Source organism: Lynx rufus, unplaced genomic scaffold (genome assembly GCF_022079265.1).
Source record: "Lynx rufus isolate CCGP_SWC_20201006 ecotype Redwood Valley unplaced genomic scaffold, mLynRuf1.p SCAF_1, whole genome shotgun sequence".
Taxonomy (NCBI): domain Eukaryota; kingdom Metazoa; phylum Chordata; class Mammalia; order Carnivora; family Felidae; genus Lynx; species Lynx rufus.
In genome coordinates this window covers 197,399,895-197,427,654 of record NW_025814823.1, presented here as the reverse complement: position 1 = coordinate 197,427,654, position 27,760 = coordinate 197,399,895, and the positions used below count along the sequence as shown (strand labels likewise).

Below are 27,760 nucleotides of genomic sequence, written 5' to 3'. Positions count from 1 at the left end.
CCCTGGTCCTGATGCTGTTCGGTCGAAGCGCGCACACCTGCGCGTGGGCAGGACGAGCCAGCCAATGAGGAAGCCGCATCGAGGAGGTGGGACGGGGAAGCTGCTAATGACAGAGCCTGCCCGAGAGGGATGCAGCTAATGAGGGCCTCTTGCTGGAGAAAGACGGCCGCTCGCCCAATGAGAGGCTGTGACCGGCGGGCTGAAGGCGGAACAGCCAGTGGGGCGCCGGGGCGGGGCGGCGAGCCCAGCGCCAACCCGCGAGCGACCGAACCCCGGCGTGCAGCCCGGATCGCCGCCCGCCATGGCCCGCGCTGCCCGGCTCCTCGCCGCGCTGGCCGCGCTCCTGGCCGCCGCCGCCACAGGCGGAGATGCCCGGCCCAGCAAAATCGGTGCGGGAAGGACAGGGTGGGGGGCTGCGCGGGGGAGGGCTGCGAGGGAAAAGGGATCGCAGCAGGGAGCTGCCGGGTGGGGGAAGGGGAGGGAAACTGGGCGAGGGAGGGGTCTTCCGGAGAGGAGCTGGCTGGGGAAGAGGCGAGGGACTGAGAGTGAGCGAGGAAGGGGACCGGCAGCGGGCAAGGTGCTGATCCCGGGTGGCGTGGGCATGTGGCGACGCCTGCCTGGGGTTGGAAAAGAGGCTCGGGGCAGGACTGGTCACAGATCTCACCAGAAGGTCCACGGACATTAAGCATCTACGGTGGACCTGGCTCTTTGCCAGGTGCCCCGATGGATGACAGAGAGGACTGGGTGTGGGTGATGTCATTCATGAATGAAGGCTTATTGAGGGCCGTCAGTGTAGCAGGCACAGTGCTCCGTAGCTCCTGTCTGGAGGAGAGACGGTGCAATACAGGGGAGTCGGTGGTAAGGCCGAGAAGGTACCCTGATAGGGAGAGCATTTCCACCCACCCCTTCAGGCCTCTGGGAGGCCTCTGGAGGCTTCCTAGGAGTAACATCTAAGCCAAAACCTCAGGGAGAATAGGAGACCGAGCCCGTGGTAGGTCTAGTGGAGATAGATTTGTTGGACGACAGGGAAGAACTTTTAACAGCAGTCATCTTGGTTTTTATTACAATGTTTCATTTTGAAAAATTTCGAACATGGGCAAAGTTGAAAGAACTGGATATACAGTGATCATCTATGTACTCTCCACCAAGATTCTGCCAGTAGCAAACTGCTACTGTACTTGCATTATTACCTAATTATCACCCACCCGTTAACTTGATGCATTTCAAAATAAATCGCGGACATCGGGGCACCATGCTAAATACTCCATCGTGCATATCACTGGCTCGAGTTCCCTATTTGCAGTTTATTTCTCATCACAGTTGTCACTTTAACTCTACATGACTCCCAAAGATGTTCAAGCTCCCTCACATATAAAATTCCCACGGGCAGAGATGCTAGGCTTCTGGTGGGGGGGGGGCGGGACAGAGCCCTACTCCACGAAGCTGCCCTCTCTGTACCCTTGTTGGCAGGGAAGCATGTCCCACGGGAGCACCACGGACTTACTGGGCTAGGACAGGGCTAAGGCTCCTTTGGATTACAAAACCACAGCTCAGGCCATGAAGAGGTAAGACAGACAAGCCTGCCAGGACTGAGAGTTTAGGGCTTTCCGGGGAGAGAGAAATCCTGAGAGCTAGAGGGGTTAGAGAAGGTGGATTTTGAGCCAGGCTTCGAAAGATGGGGAAGTCAGGCAGGCCGTGTCTGGAGGTGCGGGGCCCTCCCCCATCTCTCAAAAGTGGGCAGCAGAGTTCGCTGAGTCTTTCCAGCTGGCCCTGCCCACCTGGCCCCAGGGGTCACCCAGGGCAGGACGCTGGGCAATGCCAAGATGCCCCGTAGCTTTTTTGACTGTCCTTAGCTGTCTGACAAAAGCTTGACTTCGCCCTTGGTGATTTGGACTCTACACACAAGAATGAGGAAACTTCCTGTGAGGAGGGCTTCACCCTCGGACTGCTGGGGGGTCAAATCTGAATACCTCAGTGTGGCTTTGGACCCTTTAAACGCCTCACCCCCGACCCCCCCTCCCAGTTCCACATGCCCATGTCACTGTGGAGAGTGTTTCTGCTGCCTGGCAAAGCCGACTGTCCAAACGTTATTTCCCCTGTGGAGCGTGGTCCGCATATCCTCAGGCAGAATTCACTGCTTCCTCTTCAGGATTCCCTGGAACCCTGTTGCTTCACTTGGTCACACGTTGGCCTAGCTCATTGTCCATGAGTCTGTCTGCCCACTCCCTGCATGAGCTCAGGAGGACAAAAGCCTTGCTTGATTCGCTTGTGCCCCAGCACATCTTATCATGGACTAGAGAGTGGGCGTCAGGTTGTGGGGGTCGGATGAGCTGGTTCTCGATGGGGTGAGCTCTTCCGCTTCCCTATAGCCCTGTGGGCGGCTTCCAGGCCTCGTGAGAGTAGTTCCTCTGAAAAATGGGTAATTTGGGACTCCGCCGCAAATGGAGGGAAAGGGAGCACACCGCTTTGTAAAGGTTAAGGGCGTTCTTGAAAATGGCTTTGTCAACACTGGAAAGGAGGAAGTGGTTTGTTTTTTTCAAGATGCAGCAAATCCTTAGCTTTACCGCCTGCCAGGATCTGGGGGCATAGTGAGCCGCGCCCGGTCCTTAAACGAGGAGAGTGGAGGATAGTGTGCAAGGGCGAGCCCCGGGGTAGGAACGTGTGCTGCAGGGATATGTGGGAGTGACACCTGACTTGTCTGCGGTGAGCCCGGCAAGCCAAGCTACAATTACAGGCGGGGGCCACAGAAGCAGCGAGGTGAAAGGTGACAGCATTCCTGAGCAGCGCAGGCAAAGGCACAAGTGTGAGACAAGCAAGTCAAGGCAGACAAGAAGGTGGAGTGTTGGGCGGTGGGGCGGGGAGTAAGGCCGTGGAGGCCAGATCATAAAGAACCCTGTAGTTTTGCCTTCTTGACAGGAGCTGGTGGTCCGTCATGGGTCCAACATGGGTCTAGTGAGGACAGATCACACCAGATTTGTCTCACTTTCTTTTTGGACCGAGTTCCACAACTGTCAGATGAGAGGGAACCTGTGTCTCAGATACGTGGTGGGCAAACAGTGTGGGTGGTGTGGGTATCCAGTTCCATAGCCTCACAGCTGCTCTGCTGGCTTTGCACCGTGCTATTCAGCATTAGCATCGAGATTAGGATCTGCCTGGACCGTGGTTCCTAGGATCACCTCAGAGCCCACGTTGCCAGTGAAACGTTTTTATCAGCAACTTGGATGAGAACACTCACGGCATATGAACCAAGTTTAGAAATAGCAGGAAGGCAGGAGGCATAGGAAAGACAGTGGATGATAAGATCCAGAAAGACCCCAGAGCCGAAACTTTGGAGCAAGACTCCAGACCGGTATAGAGCGCCCGGCATGGTAGTGAGCAACCCGTCACAGGGTGTATTCCAGTCTAGGCAAACACAGATGTAAGAGATTTAAGTGCCAGGTGGTAGGTTGCATTAGACCAGTCGTTGGCTGACGTCTTCAGGAAAGGGCCAGAGAATACATAGTTTAGGCCTGCCACCATAGCATGAAAGCAGCCATAGACCCGCTACAGAGAGTGTGGCTGTGTTCTGATAAAACTTTATTTGCAAAAACAGGCGTGGGCCTGGATTTGGCCCATGGGCTGTAGTTTGCCGACCCCTGGGTTGAGTTTCCAAACACTGTTTTAACCTAACAGTACCTGTCAATGACCAAGTTTTCACCAATTCATAGTGAAATAAAAACGGGGACAATATAACGAGTTTGTGTAAGATTAAATGTATTCTCTTTAAATGATCCTCCAGAATTTTGAGATTTCTTTCCTGCTCTTTGTGCTGCCAAGGTGTCCCTTTCATGACAAAAGGAGGGTTACTAGGTGACGGTTTTCAGGTTGTCCTTTGCTCTTTTTTGATAGCTTTACTAAACACTAGCCTGCAGATTTCCTTTTTGAGATGGCATAAGCCGATGAAACGCAAGGGCCTGGGAGTCACCACCCAGGAGGCCGCGAGGGTGGCACCTGTATCCTCACGGCCTTGCTCTCTGTCTCTCCCCTCGTCTGCCTCCCGGGCCTGCTGACAGCCGTGGTGGGGGCCGGGATCGGGGGCTCTGCCGTGGCCCATTTCCTCCAGCAGCACTTCGGCCCCCGGGTGCAGATCGACGTGTTCGAGAAGGGGACCGTGGGCGGCCGCCTGGCCACCATCTCAGTCAACAAGCAGCACTATGAGAGCGGGGCCGCCTCCTTCCACTCCCTGAGCCTGCACATGCAGGACTTCGTCAAGCAGCTGGGTGAGTGCACCGTCCCGGGGCTCCAGCACACAGCGCCCGAGGCTGGCGGCAGCCTTTGGGCCCTTTCCAGATTGCCCCGAAGGTCAAGGCCGGAAGGTCACGTAGCCCAGCCTCCTCATTTTACAGATGGAGCAGCTGAGACCAGGGAGGGCAAGGCACTTGCCTGAGGTTACCCAGTGAGTTAGTTGCAGAGCCCGGATTAGAGCACAGGTTAGACTCCCGGCCAGTTTCCTTCCCTTTCAATTTGCTGCCTCTCAATAGCCATAATCTTATGGCTTCCACATGCTGTGTGCTTGCCAGGTACCCAGCATCCTTCTAGGCGGTGTGTAGGCATTACCTCACCTCCAGTCCTCCCTCCTGCAAGACAGGGGTTGTATCTCCTGAGGAAACGGAGGCTCAGAGGGTGTCTACACCTTGGCTGGGGCCCCGCAGCTAATGAGTAAGAGAGCTGGATTCAACCCCAGCAGCATGTAGCAAAGCCACAAAGACATACACTGTTTGACGCACAAACTCGGCTTCTCAGAAGGGATCCCGCAGGTATACTTGAAGATGTGCTAAGTGGCATGCACACAGGGTTATTCATTACAGTGTTGTTTGTAGTAGCAAAAGGTTGAAAATATCCCATGTGCCCACCCACTGGGGTCTGAGAGTAAATATTAAATAGCCAGCAGACAGTTCAGCAGGCAGATTGAGGAAGTCCTTTATGCCCTAGTATAGAACAATCTACAAGACACAGTACGTCAGGATGGTGCAGGGCAGTGTGTGGAGGGTGGGGGTGGGAGGAGGAAGAACCCCCTAGATATATACACGTATGAGTGTTTGCAGAAAATATCTCTGGAAGGATGCTGAAGGAATGTTGCCCTTGGGATGGGGGAACTTAGTGGCTCAGGGACAGGAGTAGGAGGGAAATGTACAAAAACCTGTGGCTTGGGGCAGGTCTATAACCTCTAAGCCTCGGTTTCTGCATCTTTAACTGGGATGCTGTCACCTGTTCTGCCTCTTCCCAGGCTGAGAAAGGATAAAATGAGATGCTTAAGTCTCAGGGCTCTGTGAGCTGTAGCATGTGGAAGCTTGCAAAGAGCCGTGAGTCCTTCCGGGCGGTCTTGGTGTCCAAGGCCACCGTCCGAGAGCAAGCCCTGCAGCTGTCAGCCCCTGGACATTCCGGGATGACATCTGAATTTCCCTCCCTCATGACTGAGTGGATCCCTGTGGAAAAAAAAAAAAAAAAAAACTGAACTGGCATATTATTTACATTGTCACGTCTTCATTGACTAGCCAGCCCAGTGCATTCATTTACTGTTTTATTTATTTATTTTTTAGTGTTTATTTATTTTTGAGACAGAGAGAGACAGAGCACAAACGGGGGAGGGGCAGAGAGAGAGGGAGACACAGAATCCGAAGCGGGCTCCAGGCTCTGAGCTGTCAGCACTCAGACGGGGGCTCGAACTCACGGACCACGAGATCGTGACCTGAGCCGAAGTCGGATGCTTAACCGACTGAGCCACCCAGGCGCCCCTCGTTCACTGTTTTAAACAAGCAGCAAAGATGAACAAACTGTAGCGTTCATATTCCCGTTTGCATCCTTCAGGAGGACCCTGTGTTTTGCTTCAGGCACCGCTAGATCTCCTTGGGGGCCCCGTGAGAGGGACCTGAGGGGCTCCTCCCTGTCTCCCTCAGGGCTGAGGCACCGGCGAGAGGTGGTGGGCAGGAGCGCCATCTTCAGCGGGGAGCACTTCGTGCTGGAAGAGACGGACTGGTACCTGCTGAACCTCTTCCGCCTCTGGTGGCACTACGGCATCAGCTTCCTGAGGCTGCAGATGTGGGTGGAGGAGGTCATGGAGAAGTTCATGAGGTACGGCGGGGCAGGCCGCAGGCAAGGCCTTCTGGAGGGAGGGAGGAAGAGAGACGGGGAGGGACCCAGCTGGACTGTAAATGGTCAAGAAGGAAAAGGGACTTCCTTGCTCGCGTGTGAGAGCCCCGCACGGTGCGGGGATGGGTCTCTGGTGTTGCCGCACTAGCCTTCCTTCCCTCCGCTGAACTGATGATGAATTAAGAGCCTGGGTTGCAAATACAGCCACCTGCAGGGGGCGCACCGGGGATGTGAATGAGTGCAATAGAGAGGGGGCAGAGAAGAGGAGGGAGCAGGTGCCCTGAGGAGCAAGGCCCCACCCAAGGGGGCAGCCAGCTGTGGCCGCGTGGCAATGCTGACCTCATGCGGCGAGATCTTCCGGTTTTTTGGAAGAAGCTAGAAACCCAGAGTTATGTGTGAAATCTGGTTTTTCAATACATGCAACCAATTCATCTTATAAGTAAGCGAAATGAAGCATGTATAGGCCTCACGCAGCCTGTGGGCCACCCGCTTACAAGCCCTGTTGTCCCCCAGTTTCCCCATCTAGAACAAGCTCCTTTTTTCACCACTTCCCTCCTCCCTGGGTCCCGGTCTCTTCCCCGACCCCTTCAGATAATGAGCACAAGTGGTCCAGTGTCACTCTGTCCACTTCCCACAGTTCACCCACTCACCGGTTGGCACCCCAGCTCTCCGCTGTATGTCCTCCCCGCTTCCTGGCCCAGAGGCGGTCACTCAAGGTGGCCCCCTGGCCTCCTCCACTTTCCCCACCTCCTCAGCTACGCCTTTCATGGCACTTCTTATATTTTCCAGGTGTCCCCCAAAGGTTATGTCCTTACCCCTCTTGTTTCTTCTGTTTCTCACCCCTGTCAATTTTATCCAAACCGACAACGCTGAGTTTTTTCTTTCGCGGGAGAGGAGCTCTGTCTGGACGTCCCATTGACGATCAGAGTCAACACGGTTACAAAGCAGCCCAGGCAGAGGCAGCGTTTCAAGGACCAGTACCCCTGGAAATCTACCAGCAGATGAGTCCCAGCAACCGCTAGTCCCTGAGATCGGGAGAGGGGGAGATGTGGAGGGACGAGACGGGAGCTCGGGAGCTCGGGGCTGCGTGAGAGCCTGTTGGATGGAGCCGGACAGGAGGCCAGTCTGGGCTAGCACAGAGCATGACGACGTTGGCGTAGGACAGGCGCCATCGGGTCCAGTATGGCCCCAGAAGCCAGCGCAGAGCCAAAGCCGCTGCAGACGGGGCAGTGTCTGGTGGGGGCGGGCTGTGGCCCACACTGCCCAGCAGTTGCCCCCCCAAGTGAGAAGTGGGCTGTGCCCTCACAGGGGTGCCAGAGTCGCATTTCACAGAGCCGTGATGTGAAGCCAGGTCTAGTGCGATTCCAGGGTGTCCGCCCCACCCTCTGCACTGTCGCTGTGGCTGGGAAAGGACCGTCAGAGTCAGCAAACGGGCCGAGTAATCAGCCTTCTCTCCCCCCTACACGGAGAGGAGGGGCAGGTCCCTGCTGGGGCTCTCGGGTGCGGTGAGCCAGCAGTGGGCGGTCAGCCAGAAGGCCTTTCGGCACAAGGGCTCCTCTGCGTGTCTTCCAGGATCTATAAGTACCAGGCCCATGGTTACGCCTTCTCAGGCGTGGAGGAGCTGCTCTACTCGCTGGGCGAGTCTGCCTTCGTCAACATGACCCAGCGCTCCGTGGCCGAGTCCCTGCTCCAGGTGGGCGTCACTCAGCGCTTCATCGACGACGTCGTCTCTGCAGTCCTGCGGGCCAGCTACGGCCAGTCCGCGGCGATGCCCGCCTTTGCCGGTGAGCCTCTGGCCCTCGGCCTGCCTCCTGCCCTTCCCCTGGCCCACAGCGCCCGGAAGGGGCTGGGCTCCCCATAATAACCTCACTTTTACCAGGCCTGGTTGCCTAAGCACCTTATTGCCTCAACCCTATTTGATTCTGGCCATCAGTCCTCCAGGCTGGCAGGAGATAGTGTTCGCCCCACTTCTCAGATGGCGAAAGGAAAGCTGAGATCTTAGGTCCAGTGTGTTTCCACCACTGAGTTTCAGGAACTGCCCCACTGGGGCCTTGGAGCCCCCGGGTACTCCTCTGTCAGCGCGTCTCCTCTCCCCAGCTCGTTACTGGGGCCAGGGGGCATGTGCACGACCTGCACAGGCTGGGTCCATCCCTCCTCCTAGGCTGCTGACGTGGAAGGTTCAGGTTCATGGTCCTCTTCTCGACCACTCACGCTTCCACCCGCTGGCTCCCGAGCATGACCTCCAGGACTGCACATTCAGCAGGTGCCTCCACTGGGAGGCCTGGCGGGCACTCAGCGTGGCCAGACCTGAACACCTGACCCTTCCCCTCAAGCCCGCCTCCCCTGCGGTCTTGCCAGCTTAGTTGGTAGTAGCTCCTCTGTGTGGCTCCAGCCAAAACCTTGACTCGTTCTTTCTCTCATATCCACCACATGGTATGTCAAGAAATCTCATCTGCTTTGCCTTCCGCATATATCCAGGGTCTGGCTGCTTCCCACTGCCATTTCCTCCCTGACCTGGATTACTCCAGGTCTCCCCCCAGGCCCCTCTCCCCGCCCTCCTGCCCCCTTCCCCCTGCGGGCTCAGCTGCAGGATCCTTTTAAAACAAAAGACACATCATGTCAGGCCTATGTGTAAAACTCTGCTAAGGGCTCCCGCTTGCCTTCAAGTCAAACCCAGAGCCCTTCCAGTGGCCTTCAAGGCACCGCCTGGCCTGGGCCCCACCACCTACCTGCTCATTCATCCCCGCTCCAACCACTCCGGCCTCCTTTTCATGCCTCCAGCGTTCCAGACACACCCCTATCTTGGGGCTTTTGGGTGGCCCTCCCTCCACCTGGAACATTCTTCTCTGGTAAACTCTTGCTCCCCACCATGTCTTTGTGCAGACGTTCCTTTTCATGGAAGCTACCCTGCCACCCCACTCCTGCCCGCAGCAGGGCAAGTCCCCCTACCCTGTGGCCATCAGCTTCTAGCTGTCTATTTAATCTACTCCTTTCATCTCTTCCCACTTGGAGGTAGGCTTCCCAGGGGCGGGAAGCTCTGTCTCCTTTGTTTACTGGGTATCCCAAACACTTAGAAAAGGGCCTGGACCATTGGAGGCACTCAGCCCATTTTTGTTGGCTAAATGAATGAAAAGGTTTGTATTTAGCAAGTACCTCCCACGGCCGGGCTGCTGTTCCTCTGGCTGTTGGCATGGTTACCTCCCTCCCAGCCTTCAGGTCCTGCCAAGTGTCCCCTCAACGAGGCTGTCCTGCTCCCTCTTCCAGTACTTGTGTGTATCCTTCAAGATACAATTCATATACCACACAATTCGCCCCTTTATTTTTTTTAAGGTTTTATTTTTAAGTAATCGCTATACCCCACGTGGGGCTTGAACTCACAACCCCGAGATCAAGAGTTCAGTCACCGACTGAACCCAGCCGGGTGCCCCCAATCCACCTATTTAAAGTGAACAATTCAGTGGTTTTGAGTGGTGTAGCCATCATCCCAGTCAATTTTGGAATACTCTCCTGGCCTCCAGAGAATCCCATAACCGTGGCCATCACTTCCCCAGTAACCCCCTGCCGTCTAACCCTGGGCAACCACAAATCCACTCTGCGTTTCTATGGATTTGCCCCTTCTGGGCGATCTGTGTAAACAGAATCTTACAATCTGTGGTCTTTTATAGCTGGCTCTTGCCCTGAGCATATTTTGACTTCATAGCATTGTAGAGTTTGTTGTATTTGTGGGTGTGTGTTGTCTCTCATTGTCCGTGTTGGGGAAGTCGGGCCTGAGAGGGAGGGCTCAGCGGGCACGATGGTGCTGGACTCTCCAGCCACACAGCCCAGTGGTTCTGAGAACCCACTGGCCGCTCTCCCCCGCTTTGCCTAGGAGCCATGTCGCTCGCTGGGGCCCAGGGCAGCCTGTGGTCTGTGGAGGGAGGCAACAAGCTGGTTTGTTCCGGTCTGCTGAAGCTCACCAAGGCCAATGTGATCCATGCCACAGTGACCACTGTGACCCTGCAACAGACAGGTGAGTGAGCAGAGCACGGGGTGTGGCCACTCCATTCCTAGACCCGTGCTCACCTCCACCACTCTGCCCCTAAGCCCTGGTCTTTGATCTGCGGGGGAGCGGTTCCAACAAACCCGTGGAAAGCCCCGGCACTGCCGAGTGACGCCAGAGGGCACTGTCGTCCTGAGTCAGATGTCAGAGCCAGAAAGCTGAGACTTGCCTTCATCTAGCCCAGTTCGTTTGACTACGGAGGACTTCGAGCCACAGCCTTGCCCAAGTTCCTCCAGCTAGTCCACAGCAGAGCTAGAGCCAAAGCTCAGGTCTCCTGACTCCCAGTCCAGTGCTCACCCTGCAGCCACACCGGCATGGAAAGCCCAGGACCCACCATCTGGACAGCCCAGGTGCACGGGAGTCTCATCCCCTCAGCACTAGGCCCCAGGGGGAGATCAGTGGGTAGAAACCGAGAAATAAATCGATTTTTGTGCTCTATTCTCTCTCCTTCCAGAAGGGAAACCCTTGTACTATGTAGAGTATGAGAACGAGGTGGGCAATGGCTCTGACTTCTATGACATAGTGGTCATCGCCACCCCCCTGCACCTGGACAACAGCAGCAGCACCATCAGCTTCGAAGGCTTCGACCCGCCCATTGATGCCGTCCAGGGCCCTTTCCAGCCCACCGTCGTCTCCTTGGTCCATGGCTACCTCAACTCTTCCTACTTTGGTTTCCCCGACCCTAAGCTTTTCCCCTTTGCCAGCATCCTCACCACGGATTTCCCCAACTTCTTCTGTGCCCTGGACAACATCTGTCCCGTCAACATCTCGGCCAACTTCCGGCGGAAGCAGCCTCAGGAGGCAGCCGTTTGGCGAGTGCAGTCCCCCAAACCCCTCCTCCGGTCCCAGCTGAAGACCCTCTTCCGCTCCTATTACTCAGTGCAGACGGCCGAGTGGCAGGCCCACCCCCTGTACGGCTCCCACACCGGCCTCCCGCGCTTCGCCCTCCACGACCAGCTCTTCCACCTCAATGCCCTGGAGTGGGCAGCCAGCTCCGTGGAGGTGATGGCCGTGGCTGCCAAGAACGTGGCCCTGCTGGCCTACAACCGCTGGTACCAGGACCTAGACAAGATTGACCAGAAGGATCTGATGCACAAGGTGAAGACTGAGCTGTGAGGGCTCTGGGGAGATCCCGGAAGGTCCATCCCCGCTGACGATAGATCACCCCCGCTAGCGGCCACGGTCGGGCAGGCTGCGCTCCCCCGCCAGGCCTCGCTCCGGCCCCTCGTGTGTCAAGCTGCTTCTCCTTCCGGCGTGGGTCCAGGTGGCCCGCTCTCTGCCTCTCTATCTTAAGGACTCTCACAGTGTTTGCTTCTTTTTAAGGGGGAGAATGAGAGAAGGGAAGGAAATTCCAGCCCGTGTATTCATTTTATTTATTTTTTTTAAGAAGAAATAAAAATCCACCCTCTCCAGCTGCTTCTGATTGGGTTTTCTAACTAGAATACGGGGATCATTGGGAGGAAATACGGGGAAAGAACTATGAACCAGATTTCTTTATTGTTTTTCATCGCCTACTCCCAAAATGTGTGTGAGGCAATACCTACAATGAAATACAGGTACCAGACGGTTACAAATAAAGTAGAAGGGAAGATCAGAAAACATCAGACATGATCAAAGCTTCCTCTGTACTGTGCGCTTGCTAGATGTGAGGTGCTTAGCTGAGAACTTACTAGACACCAGCCAAGCCTCTCAACAACACTGCATGTCGGGAGACATGACTGTGGTAGGACCTAAGGAAGAGATGGTGACCTCAGTGGAGCTCTTGGGATAGCTCTGAGCTTCCTGACATCCAGTGGGAAAAGGGAAATATACCAGGCCATAGGAAGAGAAAAGCTTTTCCTCAGCACCTGGAAGAGTTGGCCATTGTGTCCATTATGCAAGGGTCGAAGAGTGATACAGTGGACCTTTCTTGCAAGAATACCGGTTCCTAGGTGGTGGAGGGTGGTCCAAAAATATCCTTCAAGCAGATGGAGGCCCAAATTGGCTTTGAAGTTGTTTTTGCTGTGCTGAGGTGATGGTTGTGTCAGTGAAGAAGACGGTGCCTTTAAAGTGCACGTAGCGCGTAACTGTCGGTTATAGGAATTATGAAGCTGGCACATCGGTAAGAATGTTCTACCTCTGGTTGAAGTAGTAGAAAACCAATCTTAAAGTGGCTTCAGCAATAAAAAGAGGTTTTATTGGTTATGAGAGTCCGGGCACAGGGCAGGCATCAGCTCTGTGCTGTGCCAGCGCCATTTTTTCTCTCCTGGTCAAGGATGGCTGCCAAGAGCGCCCAGGGGCAGCGGTCTCGCACGACTGTGAACACAGTCGGCTCTGGGCCAGCTGGGCAGTGGGCCCCTGCTGAACCAATTCTCTGTGACCGAGCAAATGCCGCGTGCTAATTGGTTTAAGACTCAGCTGCTAGACCAGTAATAGGGACACAGGGGATGAGACGAAGCTGATTGGCTTAGAAGAGTCAGGTCCCTCCCCTGGAGCAGACTTATCCAGACTACAAGTTAGGAGAAGCAGAAAGGGGGTTAGAGAGAGGCACTCTGTCAACCACGTGCAGGGTGGGGCTGTGCCCTCCCCCTCTTCTCAGGGCCAGTGGAATCAATATGTAATGACATCCTTTCATGGTCTGTGTTTGGAATGAAGATGCCACGGGCTGTCCTATTCTAACTGATGATCATTGGTATTGGACCAAGGACAGTTTCAACCTTGTCCCTGGTAACCATCCCTCCCTTGCATCCCTAAGGAGGTGCGCACAGAAGAGGCAAACGAGGACAATTACATCGGATCCCCAGTCCTCAGCTGGGACTTTGGCTGGTTCTTCAGAAACTTCCTTTATCTGGGTAGACAGGCCTGAACAGCTCAGAACCAAAGCAGGCCAAAGTGCCCATGCTGACAGCTGGCCTGCTTCCCCGAGTCCAAACCTGAGAACTGGATCTCACCACCTCTCCGCCTGCAAGGAAAAGCCAGAGATTCCTGAAGATAGGAGACGGGATCATAAGTTCCAGCAGGAAGCCTTGGCCCCAGGGCCCACCCCAGCCTTCTCAGACCAGGACAGAAGCCCCCAAGGGCCCACAGCCCTCTGGGAGAAGAGAGAGCATTTGCAGAGACAGCCCTATAATTGGCCAAACAGAGCAGGAAGGAGGCCACACTCATACTCAGTGGTCCTGGGGCAGTGTGGTGGACATTTAAAACTCTTTGCAGGGTCTCCATCCCTACAGCGGGTGACCTAAGCAAAACTTGAACACTTGGGGGTATAGGAGGTGGTGGAGGATAGAGCTGGGGGTGGCTAAAGAATGGGAGGGGCGAGAGGAATGCCTTGCTCCCGATGCACCATTTTTTTAAATTTTTTTTAACATTTATTTATTTTTGAGACAGAGACAGAGCATGAACGGGGGAGGGTGAGAGAGAGAGGGGGACACAGAATCCAAAACAGGCTCCAGGCTCTCTGAGTGGTGGGCACACAGCCCGATGTAGGGCTTGAACTCAGGGACTGTGAGATCATGACCCGAGCGAAGGTGGGAGGTTTAACCGACTGAGCCACCCAGGCACCCCCCTACCCCGCTTGACACACCTTTGAAGGAGCAACAGGAGCTGGGGCAAACCTTGGGCTCCCCCTAGAGGCCTCTGTGCATGCGTGCATGCATGCATTCAGCATGCATTCATGCATCCAGCCCTGCACTCCTTTGCACTGGACCCCGTGCTGAGTGCTGGAGATGCAGATAAGGCCCCTATGCTCATGGAGTGGGGGGTTCTCACCAGTGTAAAATATGAGTCACACACAGACTCAAACCAAAGGAGGTTCCTGGGCACAGTGTAGACCCAGCTCTCTCCTTGGACCTCCAAAGGTCCTGAGCTCCCTGCTGCTGCCTTTAAACCAGGGGACTAGAAAGGGCCAGCTGCCAGCCCAGGCTCCCAAGGCCCAGTTCCTAGGCTCCAGAATGGTAACACTGGGAAAGACCCTGAAGATCCGAAATCCCATCTGCTTGTTTCACAGACGAGAATACTGAAGCCCAGAAAGTTAGGAAAAAGCAACATCCATATAAAACTAACCGGCACTTACTGAGGATCTCTGTGTGTCTGATGCTCCAGTAGGAGAACAGCCTGTCCCACCCGGATGAGGAGTCTCCCCGCCCAATCCCTATGCCCCAGGGAACCCGAGTCTCCCACTAGAGCAACCATCCTGCAGCTCAGTTCTTCCCACGCCTGCACCCCAACCACAAGGCCTTGACGCCGTGGGTCCCTCGTGTGCTGCTGAAGTCTTACTAAGGCCTGGAGAGCGGACTGTGGGGCCTCACAGGCGAACAACCCCTGGGGAGGAGGGCCGGCTGCTGGAGGCATCAGCTTGGGCTGGCACATGAAGTCTATTTTCCATGTGTCTGGAACCAGTCCAAAGCTTCCTGGGGTAATTTTAACCAGTATCCGCTCTAGAACAATACCAAAAAAGGTAAGTTGCTTACCACCCCAGACAGGCTCATACCTAATCATTGCCCTTTCATGAATTGGACTCTTAAAACCTTCAGAGCTAAAACTGCTTTAGGCACTGAAGGAAGAGTCGCTAAGCAAAGTGGCCCTCTGTTGGCTGTTGGCCCTCCTGTTGAAATTAACCCTGAAGTGCCAGCTGTTCTTAACCTCACAAAATAGCCTGAGCCCCTCAGCTGTCTTGGGGGGAGGGAGGGTATTTTTAGACCCTGGAACAACTGGTTTAGGACTAGCTGCGGGGGGCTAGGAGGTCAGGGGGAGGATTGAATTGCAAGGAGGTAGTGGGGGGAGCAGGGACTTATCCAAAGGGCAGGAACCAGCAGGGGTTTAACGACAAGGCAGTCCACACTGCCTTTCTGATCAGCAAAGTATCTTGATATAAGCCAGCGGTTCTCCAAGTTCTCCAAGTGTGGCCCCCGGACAAGCAGTTATCACCCGGGAACCACTGCATTGGAAATGCGAGGTCTCAGCTCCCACCTGGAACCCCTGCACGTGGGGCCCCCGCGATCTGTGTTTTAACGAGTATTCCAGGTGATTCTGGCGCTAGCTAAAGTTTGGGAACCGCCGATATCATGAAACCATCTATCCAGATCCCCTTACACATAAGGCTGGAGGAAAGAATGATCGACACGGGTGCTTCCCAACTCTTGAGTGTTTGTTCAAAGCAAGGGATCCCAGCCTGGAAAAATCCATACCCGCGTGAAAGTTTCAGGGGCTGGCTGGCCCAGATTAAAAACCCCCCACTCTCTGGCAACCTGAAGGCTCTTCTGTGGGTCTAGGGCTGACCTGCAGAGAATCTCAGAGCTGAAAGAGCCCTTCTAGGTCACTTACTCTAACCAAAGCAGGATCTGCTCCACAGTATCCATAGAGCTTCAGCATTAGCTGGGCTTTTCCAGAAACCGGAAGCTCCCCGCTTCCCTAAGAGCTTGCTCGCAACCGTCCTTGACTTATCTGGGGGAGAGATGGTGTTTGTTCACTCCTATATAGGTTTATATCAACGAAGCTCCAATAACATGGTTGAAGTAGGCTTACAAACCCAAATTAAAGGAAGTATGTGACTGCCCTAAATGGTAGAGTGAATGCGGTATTTTTAAAATAACCTATGTCAGTGTTGGAGACCGCTGAGCGATGGAATATCCCTTTTTATTGATCTGAAATCTACATCCCAACAGCCTCCCATCCCCCACCCTGGTTTCGGCTTCTGAGCCCCAAAGGAGCGAACCCAAAGTCGCGCTTTACAAAAGACAGCGTTTACTTTTCATTGGCCTGGCTTGGCGCGGGGGCGCAGGGAGGGTGGTCTCCGCGCCCTGCCCCCCCCCCCCCCACGCAGGCTCTGATTCAGAAGATGCAGGTGCAGCCCACCGCAATGGTCTCCATGACCGCACGCTGGCGGCAGGGCCCCGTGCGTGGTGGCAGCGGGCAGAGGCGGCGGCGCACGGGCACCTGGCTGAACACAGGCACGCTCACCATGCTGCGGTCCTCCTGCATGGTGAAGGGGTTCACGCAGCCCAGACACAGGCACCGCGCCTCCGGTAGGTCCGCGGGGATGCGGCTGGGGTCGTGGTTGATGCTGCAAGAAGGCAGGAGAAAGCACTGAGTGGAAGGCAGTGGCGGGAGGGTGGGGGAGGGGAGAGCAAATCAGTCCCCAGGTCCCACACCCCTACCTTTTCTCGCTGGGGCTTTCATTCCCACAGCAAGACTGCGCGGTGGTGGAGGATGGACAGTAATTAACTCCGTGTGCCAGGGGAGAAAACCGAAGATCTCGGGAGGCAAGCCAGCCCCCAGGTTGTCCAGGCTCAAGGTCACCCAGGTCCCTTCTTTCATCCACCAGTTGCCCATCCCAGTACTAGATTCTGCTCTGGGATTGCAAAGAAGCTAAGGCCTTCTCCGTCTACCCGCCCACCCCCACCATGTTCATATCCCTGGGAAACTTCTTCCGTGGGAAACGATAGATGAGCACATTGATGCCTAATCCTCACAAGAAGAGGAAGCCTGGGTTCTATTCTGACTTCGTTTCTATTTGTTCAGCACATATTTTTCAGACACCCACTATGTGAGTCTGTCCTGGACATTAGGTGTTCACTGATGGGCAACACAGACAAGTTCCCTCCCAGACCTGAGAGTACAGGGACTTGTTTTATGACCTTGCCTTCTCTGTGCCTCAGTTTCCTCATCTGCTAATTGGGAGGGAGGGAGTTTGACTGCGGACCTACAGCATCAGCATCACCAAGAGCTGGTTAGAAAAGCAGAATCTCATCCCTGCCCCAGACCTCCTGGATCCAAACCTGCATTTTTTAAGACCTCCCCTCCCCCTCCCCCCACCCCCCCCCCCCCGATTCAAGGGCACAGTAAGTTTTGAAGTCCAGCTTTGAGCAGGATCTTTATGGAGCCCTCCAATTGCCACATTCCAGATACGGTAGGCACTAAGCCACATGTGGCTATTTAAATTGAACTTAATCAGAATTAGTCAACTATCCCTCAGTTAAGATAAATAAATTTAAGACAAATAAAATAATCAAAATTAGCTCCTCAGCTACACTAGTTACTTTCCAAGCGCTCAACAGCTCAGTGCCTACCGTGTTAGACTTTCCATCATCCCAGAAAGCTACACACTTCTAGGATCTCAGGACCCAAGTTGCGCCCCTAAAAAATCTTTGGCCTGACTTGTGAGTGAGGACCCTTCAAGGTTACTTCCAGCATGCAGGCATTTGGCCCCTTGTGCATGCCAGGCTCTGTGCTTAGAAGTAGAGCTTTGACCGAGGTAAGGCACCGACCCTGTAGTCTGAGAACAGCGGGTTTTGGTTCCCGATCACGTGGAGGTGTGTGACATATCACTCTCTGGGCCTCTTCCTGCAGATTTTGACGGAGTGGGGCACGAGAGTCCTTAGATGACTCTGATGCGGGCACTGGGGAGGTGCCAGTCGTGAGAGGCAGATGTAGACACAGAACTCAATACCGCCCTGCAGGCGCTGTGACTGGGAGGGTGTACAAGGCACGCCGAGGCAGAGGAAGTGAGAGCCTTGCAGGCACTCCAGCGGGGATGTGGGGAACACGAATGCCAGGGCTCTGCACAGACAGCTCATTTAATCACAAGCCTATAAAACCGGCGAAGTTTGAACTACCGTCACCCCCACTGACACGCAAGAAACTGAGGCTCGGAGACGCTGAGGCTGCCCAAAGCCACGCAGCGAGTAGGGGGCAGAGCCGAGATTCAAACCCAGGCACTCGGGCCTCCCGATCCGAGGTGTAACTATTACGATGGTGGGGACAGTGGGCACGGTGCCCCCCCCTCCCGCCCCCCACACGCAGCTTGCCCGTGGCTGCCCAGCCCAGCCTACCTGTAGCCCCAGGGCGACAGACTCCTCTTGTTGGACAGCCACAGCTGCAGGTTGACCTCACACTTCCTCCTGGCCGGCTCAGAGCTGTTCCTCAGCTGGGCTACCATCTCCCCGAGGTTCCTCTCGTATTCCTCCATGCGGGCGTACGGCTTCGCCTGTGACACCAGGTCCAGCGGCACCTGGTGAGGCCCAGAAGCCAGCGTTCCAGGCCGCCCTGGCCCCTTCCTCTTGCCTTTGGGGTTCCTGGGCTGGCCCAGCCCCAGGAAGATGGAGACGGTCAGAAGGAACAGCTGGGAAAGAAGGCCACACGTCAAAGATAGGAGAGCCGGGTGTCCCTCTGGGCCAAGACTCCAGGCTCAGGGAAGAGAGAGGGAAGAGGGCCTTTACGGGGACCGCCCCACCTGCCAGGCCACCACAGGTATAGACATGTGGACAGGACTAAGTCCCGCCTGTATCACCTCTTCAGAATCTCCCCACCTTTCCATTTATCCATCTGCACCACCCTCCCTCAACAGCCTCCCACCTGGTCTCCCCACATCTCCCCGGTCTCCTTCAACCCGTTCTCCGCACCATGGCCAAGGACAGCTGCTTGAAATGCCGATCTGATGTTAACCTCCAGCTTGACCGTTCACCCTTAGGTTAAAGACACCCCTACTCTGCCACATGGTCTGACCTCTGCTGAACCCTGCCTCCTCCAATCTTACCCCTGACTTCTTCTCACACCTGCGCTCCAGCCTCTGGCCTTCTCTCGAGCCCTTCCTCCCAAAATGCTCCTTCCTGCCACAGGGACTTTGCACAGGCTGCCACCCGCAGAGTCCTGCCTCCCTCATTCATCTAAATGCCTCTTACCCCTCAACCCCTCATGTCTCAGCCCAGTGTCACGTCCTTCGGGATGCCTCAGTGGACCTTTTGGGGCTCTCAACACCACACGCCCCTCGCATGCCTGCAGACTTAGAGTTCACGTGTGTGGTTCTGTTACGCATCCCTCCCCTACTAAGCACGGACTCCATGTAGGCAGGCATTGCAGCAGCTTCCGTATACTGTCTCCTCCCCTGTGACCGAGTCAGTCAACGGCTGTCACCATCCCTGCCCCTTCTGTAGCTTACAGTCTGGGTGGGGGAACAGACGGTGAACAACAAGCACCTAAATCTCTAGCGACGAATGTGATGATGACGCGGGCTGCCTGTGGCTAGAGATCAGGGCCAACCGCTTAGCGGCAGCCGAGTGGTCCCGCAAGGCCTTTCTGGGGACCCGGCATGTAGGTGAAATTTGAAGGATAAGAGGGAGGCAGATGTGGGCAGAGGGAGTCTAAATATCTCACGGGGGTGGGGGTCGGGGAGGGGTGGCAGCGTGAGAAAAGGTTTGCGTCGGTGAAGAGCTTTGCCGGGGAAACCGCGAGGCTGAAATAGAGTGTGCAGAGGAGGGGGCGTGAGATGAAGTTGGGGACATGGGCAGGTCGTGGCTGAGGATCCCTGTTGGACTCCATGACACCTGTGCCGCCCTCGTCTATGCCCGGCCCTCTCCCTGCCCCCCACCCCATCCACGCCTCACCCGTATCCAACCTCGCCAACCTCCGTCCACTTCTTCCCATGGAACCCAGAGCGTCAGGAAAGTCTCTGGCTCGCTCAGGAGAAGCCCCGGGAGCCTGGCAGGACCCGACTCTCCCGCAAGGCAGGGAGAGAAGGGCCAGGACTGGGGTGGGGCCCAGGGCTCGCCAGAAGGGAAGAATCTTCGTGGGGGCGGGGGGCGGGGGGGGGGGTTCATCTTGTCCCTGCATCTAACCAGGCTCCCACCTGCCCCGAACCACTCACCTCAGCACCTGCACAGCCCAGGCCTGACCGATCCAGGCTACCCAACAAACCTTGACCCTTGAACACAAGTTCCAGCACAGCCCCTCCTGGCAACACCACTGCCTGGCACAAAATCCACCAAAGAGATTCAAGTCGCTAAATTCTTCCCTTTTGGTCCCGGATTCCGGTGCAGGAAAAAAGACCTCCTTCACAATTGGCTTTCTCCTCTGGGCTGCTCACCCTGGTGCCCTTGAACTTGGGCCCTCCACTCAGAGAAACCCAGAACAGGATCCAAGTCCCCCCACCTCCCCTGGGAAACAGAAACACAAGGACTTGCCCAAGGTCACACGGCCTGGCTCTCAGGACCCAGGGACTTCTCTGGAAGAACCCCGATAACGGAGTTTGCCAGGCTCCCCCGCCCCGGACGGCTTGGGCCTGAAAGGGCTTCGCTGTGGACGGGCTGAGCCCAGTTCAGGAGCCCGAGCTGTCGGCCATGGCCGCAGGCTCTGAGACCGGTCTCTGTTTCTTCCTCGCCCTGGGGGAGAGACGGCAGAGGGAGAACTCACCTCTGCAGATTCCAAGCCAAACAGAGGCAGCCATGAATCAATAGGAGAGAAGTAACGAAACACTCAGGCCCTAAAATGGGGTGGGGGTGGGGAAGAGCCACGTACCAGGTTGTGCGGCCAGTCCATCCCGCGAGCCAGGCGGTTGGCCAGCAGCTGCCGCCCGCCTGGAACCCCAGATGCCTCCGCCAAGAGAATGGCAGCAACAGGAAGGAGCGAAGCAATTATAGCTCGTCAGGGGGCTGCTGGGGGGTGGCTGGGTGGGCTCGTCATCAGCTGGGAGCCTCGGGCCCCCAGCTGGCTGGGCCTGGCGGCGAGGGGCGTGGGGGCAGGCCAGGAGCCGGGCCGAGGTGCCCGGGGGCTGTTGACTGAGGGACAATGCCCTGTGTGTCCGGCGGGGCCCTGGCGGGTGGGACCTCCGCCTGTGGCCTGCGGCTAGCCACCCGGCCGGCACCCACAGGGCCGGCTAAGACAATCAGCTTCGTTTGCTTTGGGGATGGCAAGGGGGTGAGGGCGGAGGCGGGACGGGCTGTCCGTTGGTCAGGAGAGCAAATGTTCTCGAGTGTGCCAGCCAGGAGCGGGACGCGGGCCCCGTCTCCCGGGGAAACAGCCTCAGGCCCTCCGGCCTCAGCCAGCCTCAGGTGAGTTCAACGGCCCTGGGTGGGGGAGCCCCACCCGCCTAGTCAGTTCACAGGAAGGGAAACTGAGGCCAGAGCAAGGAAGGGACTTGTCAAGGATTACACAGTGGGTAAGAGACGACAGAGCCGGGATTCATACCTGGTCCCTGTGCAGGCCTCTATCCCCCACCCCATGCTGTTTGTCTTGGGATATTTTCTGCACAATTCTGGCCTGCTGTGAGCATGTTTCTGAATCTGTGCTCCTGCGCCGGCCAAGTCGCAGTTCAGGAGGACTTCGTGGCTGGCTGTTCTGCCCTTCCCGATGCAGCGCCCACCCCCCCCCCCATTCCATGTAGAGGGTCTTCCGTCCAGGGGCCTGCTCCTGTGTAGCTGTCTGTGACTTTGACTCTCGCTCAGCCTCAGTCTCCTTCTCTGTAAAATGGGAGTCATGCCCAGGAATCGACAGTCGCCTGGCCCCTTTCTTTCTGAAATCGTTCTGAGCCTCACTTCCCACCTCTCTAGGATGGGGGGAATCACGGCGGCCGCTACTTGGGGCTGTTAAAAGGAGTAAAGGAAATAAACCGTGTTTAACAGCTGGCACAGTACCTGACATGTAGTAAGTGCTCAATAAACACTTAGCTGTTTATGACGAAAATGATCATTATGAAATAATCATATAGTTGTTATTATAAACATTAGCCGTTCTCATTAGCATTAGAGCCTGCGTGGTTCTCATCGCTCAGCCAACTCTCCTTCCTACCCCCCGGGGCCCTGAGAGAGCTCTGGGCTTCACAGGCTCCGGCCGCAATGTGGTGAGCTCGGGTGACCCCAGGATCCCACGCTGAACTGAGCAGCCCCGCGGGGGCCTAGGTCTCTCACCTCAGGTGAACAGCCCGGCCAGGCCCCGATGTGAGGGAGCCAGTCCCCCCAGGGAGGCGGAGGAGGGCTGGGAGGGAGCGTGCAGAGGACAGGGAGTGTCTGTGAGCAAACACTGGGGACTGCAGCGTCTTGCGGAGGGCCACTCCTGGCCATTTACAGGAATCGGCTGAGGGAGAGAACGCCGAGTGCGACGCGCTCCTGAATGTCACAAGATTAATCTGTCCGGGGCAGGTTTCCACAGCATAACTGAGAAACTGGCTGAGGCGGGAGCCCGTGGAGAGATACCACCATATTTGGTCAAATACGAGACAGGACTCTATTCTATCACTGGAAACTCCAGAGGGAGGGGGGACTCCGAAAATACCTCCTCAGGCAGCGAGGGCCCCCACTCCGACTCCAGGCTGCCTCAGCCCCACCGCCACTGTCCTCGGGGCAAGCGTGAGGGGTTGAGGGCTGGGGGGCAGTCTCCTCGCTACCCCTCTGCTGCGGCCGGCAGAGGGACCGACCAGCATGCAGCTGGGGTGGCCCCACCCGCAGCCTGGCATCCACAGAGAGGGAAGTCTCAAAGACACGACTTAGCTTCCTTAGCTTCCAGCTTCAGTGCGCGTCAATATGGATTCCAGGGTCCTGGCCTCAGAGCTCTGACAAAGCAGGCCCAGGAATCTGCACCTGACAAGGAGCCAGTCTGGGAGCTACAGGAATCCTTACCCGTCATCTTCTCCTTCCCCCACCCAACCTCCACTTGAGCACGGGAGATGGAGGCCAGGGAGGGGTGGGCCTCACCCTAGCTGACATGATGTGTTGGTGTCAGAGCCCCATGAGGCTGGTTAGAGCATGCCTCAGTCTCCTAATTCTTACTGCTCTTCCCCCAAAGTTTACACCTACCGCCCTGGGCCCGGCTGGGGCTCCGGACTCCTCCCAGTCGGGACGGGGATCTGTGAGGTCCCCAGGGAAGGTGCTTCAGGGAGTCAAGGATGGGCCCAGTGACCATTACTGGGTTTCCCATGCCTGGGCCAGCTCGGGCCTGGAAGGAGGTCCCTTCCTCCAGCCTAGGTTTCTAGAAACCACTGAAGGGTCATCTGCCCTCAGAGATGTCCTAAGTGTGAATGAACCCTCCTGGCAGACCACCATGGGACCCAACCCAGGCCTGAGAGGGAGGCCTAAGAACTTGGGGTTCTTGGGTTCACAGCAAAGTTGGAGTCGTTAGGATTTTTTCACGGAAGGTGGTTGGCACTCGTAAATGAGAGAAGGGACGGATGTGCTGGAGAGGAAGGGGCAGGGGGTGGTCTTGCTCAGTCTCCAGACAGCCCTCTGGCTGCAGAGCCTGCCATGAACTGTGCTGTGCTCACCACCAGGTGGCGCCACCAGAAAGCCAGACGACCCTGAAGAGGGGCCGCAAGCCCTGAGGGAACCTCACACCAACCAAGTCTGAATGGGCCCTAGCGTTGCAAATGAGGGGACCAAGTGATGGGGTATGGGTCCTGGGCCTGCCCCTGGCAGCCCAAGTGACCCACTGTTAGGGTCAAGCGCTGAGACACCTCCCAGTCACTGCAGGAAGGGCACAGCCACCGAGAGTGAAGGGGCAGGGATGGGGTGGAGGCCTCCGTCTGCCTTGTGAGTGATTCCCTTCACTTGGAGCATCTAGTATGTTCTAGCATTTGTCACCAGGACATCATAATTTTCAGAAAATAACAATCAGTAATAGTAATAGCTACTGCTTAATATCTACTGACTGACTTCCAGGCCCTGTGCTAAGTCCTTCGTGTGCAATTGTTTCATTACATCTTCCCAGCCACCCTGTGGCGAGGTCCTAATTTTATCCCTTATCTACAGAGGGGGAAACTGAGGCTCAGGGAGCCCAAAGACACAAGTTTGTCTGATTCCTGTACATGCTGTTCCCTGCAGTGGGGGAAAGAAAGGAGAGTTGCAGCCAGGAGAGGAGAGGGGATGGCCAGCTGGTCATTGAGGAGGGGCTATGCTTGCCTCAGCCTTACCTGGACATCCTCAACAAACAGGTCCGTGAATGCTGGGGAGGTCACTGAGCCCAAGCCTAAACCAGAGTCCTCAAGGGGACCTGAGAGCTCCCAGGGGGTGAGCGAGACGCCCAGCAGTGTTCCCAGCACGTAGTAGGCATTCGCGAAATCTTTGATGCGTTGACTCAAAGCAGCTATATGTAATATGGAGTGTTAATGCTGGAGTGGAGAACGGGAGGCCAGAGCATCAGGGACCTGTAGGAAGAGGTATAGCCCAGGGGTAAGGGCTCAGATTCTAGAGATGGACAGACCTGAGTTTTACTCCTGCCTCTATCAGTTCACAGCTATGTGTCCTCGGGACAGTCCCTTGACTTCTCTGAGCCTTAGTTTCTTCTGCACAGTGGAGATAATAATAACCTGGCTTGGATAGAATCTCGTGAGGATCAAATGAGATAACGCATGTTGAAATACTTAGCCGAGCGCCTGACAAAAGTAAATGCTCAATTAAAGGTGGATGCAATTGTCACTGCTATTATTAAAACAAGTTCTGATTTGGGCCTTCAAGGATGCTTCTGGAGTGTGCTTGGGTGGGAAGGGCATTGTGAGGTGGGAACAAGGATAGAACGTGCAGAAGAATGCACAGGCCTCGTTTCCAGGAGACTCACCCTGGAGTAAGGAGGGCCTGTGGGATTCAGTCTAAAGACGTGCCCAAGTGAGCCCAGTACGGTCTGGGGGGGCAGGAGACTAACAGGCGCCTCTCTTGCAAGATGGAGGGGGGCTGTGGCCAGGAGGGCGCATCCTCCACAGGAGGTCTTGGCTCTCCTGACATGCTGCCCACCCCGCCCGCCACCCTCCTGGGTAGGACTCTTTCTCCCAGGCCCATATTTGCACAAATGCCTGCCTCACTGCTCACTCGAGAGCCCCAGCCAAGAGGCACTATTTTAAGCTCCCTGGACGGGAACACTGTTGGTGGGAACAGACCCAGCCAGCAAACTCCCAGTTCTCAAAAAAGGGAAAGGCCTGGGTGAATGGGAGGCCCCTGGGGTGTCCACATGACCCTGTGCCCAGGCCAGGTGCCGAGGCCTTCTCCCCCATTGGGGGGGGGGGGCAGTCAAGGAAATGGGAGTAGGGGTAGGACTCTAGGAGGTGGACTTGTACTCGGGGCCTGGATGGCTAGGGCCTCCCTTCTGCCCAGCAGCCAGCCTTGAAAACACCAAGCGTGTGTTTCTGAATTACTGATCAACTTCGCCCGGCACCTCGTCTCTTGTTAGCACTCACCACCCATACAACCTCAGACCCGGGGGATGTCCCGTGCGGCCCCTCCCAGCACAGGATCCCCTTTTTAAGCATCTCGGTTGGACACCTTCATTATAAGGGAGAGCTCATTTCTCCCTGAGGATGCACATCCTACTTTTCCTAACCTCAGTGAGCCTCAGGTTCCTCTTGGGGTTGTTTAAATGGATTTATCATGAAAATTATGATTTGCCTGGCACACAACTGGTACTAAATATTTGGCACATTTTAGCTGTTTTTATTGTGACTTGATTGGCTTTGTGTGTGCCTGTGTTAGTTGGATGGTGTTTTACTTTATTTATATTTTTTAATTTTTTTTAAGCTTTATTTATTTTTGAGAGAGAGAGAGAGAGACAGAGCGTGAGTGGGGGAGGAGCAGAGAGAGGGAGACAGAATCTGAAGCAGGCTCCAGGCTCCGAGCTGTCAGCACAGAGCCTGACGCGGGGCTCGAACTCACGAACTGCGAGATCGTGACCTGAGCTGAAGTCGGATGCCCAACCGACTGAACCACCCAGGCGTCCCAGTTGGATGGTGTTTTAGTGCGTGTATGCTATTTTTGCTTTTTGATTGTGGAAAAACAGTACAGGCTAATATTTAAAGCATGGACTCTGCACCAGAGTGACCTGAACCCCAGCCTCTGCACACGACAGCTGGGTTAGCTTGGGCAAATGACCTAACCTCTCTGATCCTGTGTGTGTCCTCCTGGAAAGGAGGGCAGATTTAATGAGATGATGCATGCAAAGCTTCTGGCTCAGCATGTCGCTCAACGAATGCCCTGCTATTATTTTGTTGTACCCATTGTTCTTTACTCTTGCTCAGTCAGGTCACCCAGAACAATTCTAGTCAGCCCTCTTCTAGAACTTTTTAAGTGCCAGAGGCCCAGTCATAGAATAGACTGCCCTGGGAAAGAGCGAGCTCCCCATCAGCCGGGTTGTTTTAGCAGCAGTTGGGAGTGGTATGAGGGAGGTTCAAGAAGAGGAAATGGGGGGGTGCCTGGCTGTCCCAGTCAGCACGGCACACAACTCTTGATCTCAGTCATGAATTCAAACCCTCCACTGGGCATGAAACCTACTTAAGAAATAAAACCAAATAAAAACGAAGGAAAGGGCCGGGCTTGTTGAGTTTTGACAGTTCCCCTTCCAGCCCTGACAGGTCTGAGTCCCAGGTCCGAGGCCTCAGGCCCGCTGATGGGCCTCCACTTGTCCAGACCGGGAACAGGAAGGAGCCCAAAGAGGCCCATGAGGGATATGGACTAAACAGCCTGTCCCCAGAGCAGACAGAGGCGCCGGGCCCCCTGCCCACCGGCATATCTTCCCCTCAGTCCCGGGGGATGTTTATTCTTCGGTCAGAGTTTATAGGACGTCCGGACTTACAAGATCCAGAGTTCTGACTTTTCCCTGAAAGCTGTCAGCCCCTCCTCCTGCTGGGTGGGTCTGCATCTATTTTGGGTGGGAGGCCCCATCGTCCAGGAGGAGGGTACAGCCGTGAGAAGGGTTCTCTTCAGCCCCCCAGAGCCCAGACCTGGTGGAGAATAAAGCTTGGGCTTGGGGAGGGGGGGAGAGAGGATGGAAGGAGAAAGAGCTTGCTGTCACCTGGCTGTTTGTAGGAGAGGAGTCCTCCAGGGGAGGGGAGGGGTGGGGAGAGGGGAATTCCTTGGCAGCTTGGGTTCAAAGGCCTGCTCCCCCAACATAGCTGAAAGGCATAGTACTTATCAGAGTCTGCCTTACGTATTGGCTTCTGTTACTGGCTCACACAGCGATGTTTTCACTGTGTCTGTTTTGGTGTCTGTGGGAGCGTGTATTTGTGGATGGGGTCTCACGGGTGCGTGTTTTGGAGGCCTCGGGTGAGAGCCTCTTGCGGATTGGGAACACGGCTTATTCACACACGTGCTTCTCGGCGTCTGACTCAGGAGCCAGCTGTGACCAGGGCAGGCCTTGCTGAGCCACCGGAGAAGCCCTAAGAGCTACCCGATACCCGCCACTTGGGGGACAGGCAGCGACCCCAGGACAGGTCCCACTGCCCTTCTTCAGCAAGGAGCCTTGACGGCCGTAGCCAAGGCATCTGTCCCCGGTCTGCCTCCCCACCTGGAAACCAGTCTCAAAACTGTACAGGCTCTTAGGGCTACAGGGAGTCCCAACCTGGGCCTCCCTGCAGAAGGAGGTCAGAACCTCCTGAACTTTCCTATGAACCCGTTAGCTGATGATACTGAGAAGGCGCCCCAGGTGGTCGTTTAAATATCTTGCCTAGGGCCTTCTGTAAGTTTCTATGAGCTGTGACTTTACTATATGGGCAATGAAAAGCCTCGAGAGTCCTTGAAGAGGGCTCACTCACCTCTTGACAAAGACATAATGTGTCAGGCCCTGTGCTTAGCCCCGGGTCATACCGCAGTGAACAGCTAACAGTTCCGGAGCTCATCATCTCAAAGAGGACGGCAGATACAACAATATTGATATTTTAGGACCAGGCTGAGGGCCTGTGACCTCCGCTCTCAGGGCCTGTGGAAGAAGATACAATGTCTCCTGTACGTGACATCTTGCCAAATTTCTACTGAAAGGACGGTTCTCATAAATACTGTATTTGTGAGGGAAGAGGAAGAAATGGCTGGCCGGTGGGGAAGCTGACCATTTCCAAAGTCTGGTTCCCAGGAATGAAGCCTCCATAATTGTTCT

The 27,760-nt window shown here is 55.7% G+C and overlaps 2 protein-coding genes across 2 annotated transcripts; one reads left to right on the top strand and one right to left on the bottom strand.

Annotated features, from left to right (window-relative positions):
- The first annotated feature begins 301 nt into the window (after window positions 1-301).
- On the top strand, window positions 302-11,503 carry PCYOX1L (prenylcysteine oxidase 1 like). The gene is made up of 6 exons (XM_047092490.1): window positions 302-389; window positions 4,053-4,259; window positions 5,937-6,111; window positions 7,702-7,913; window positions 9,998-10,138; window positions 10,623-11,503. The coding sequence occupies exons 1-6, from the start codon at window positions 302-304 to the stop codon at window positions 11,282-11,284; spliced, it is 1,485 nt and encodes a 494-aa protein (XP_046948446.1). The 3' UTR covers window positions 11,285-11,503.
- Window positions 11,504-15,976: 4,473 nt separating this feature from the next.
- On the bottom strand, window positions 15,977-27,438 carry IL17B (interleukin 17B). The gene is made up of 4 exons (XM_047076888.1): window positions 27,423-27,438; window positions 23,820-23,992; window positions 17,977-18,266; window positions 15,977-16,208 (listed from the first exon to the last, which is right to left on the bottom strand). Exons 1-4 carry the CDS (start codon window positions 27,436-27,438, stop codon window positions 15,977-15,979), a joined length of 711 nt encoding a protein of 236 aa, XP_046932844.1.
- Window positions 27,439-27,760: the final 322 nt, after the last annotated feature.

What these genes read in the sequence shown, in the direction of transcription:
- IL17B (XM_047076888.1), bottom strand. An exon ending in TGTTTGTTGAGGATGTCCAG is followed by an intron (nt 18,267 to 23,819) that starts GTAAGGCTGAGG and finishes CTTCTTTCCCAG; the next exon opens with CTGTTCCTTCTGACCGTCTC. An exon ending in CTGTCGCCCTGGGGCTACAG is followed by an intron (nt 16,209 to 17,976) that starts GTAGGCTGGGCT and finishes GCCTTCTTGCAG; the next exon opens with CATCAACCACGACCCCAGCC.
- PCYOX1L (XM_047092490.1), top strand. Translation starts at nt 302, where the DNA reads ATGGCCCGCGCTGCCCGGCTCCTCGCCGCGCTGGCCGCGCTCCTGGCC. An exon ending in TGCCCGGCCCAGCAAAATCG is followed by an intron (nt 390 to 4,052) that starts GTGCGGGAAGGA and finishes GCCTGCTGACAG; the next exon opens with CCGTGGTGGGGGCCGGGATC. An exon ending in GTCATGGAGAAGTTCATGAG is followed by an intron (nt 6,112 to 7,701) that starts GTACGGCGGGGC and finishes CGTGTCTTCCAG; the next exon opens with GATCTATAAGTACCAGGCCC.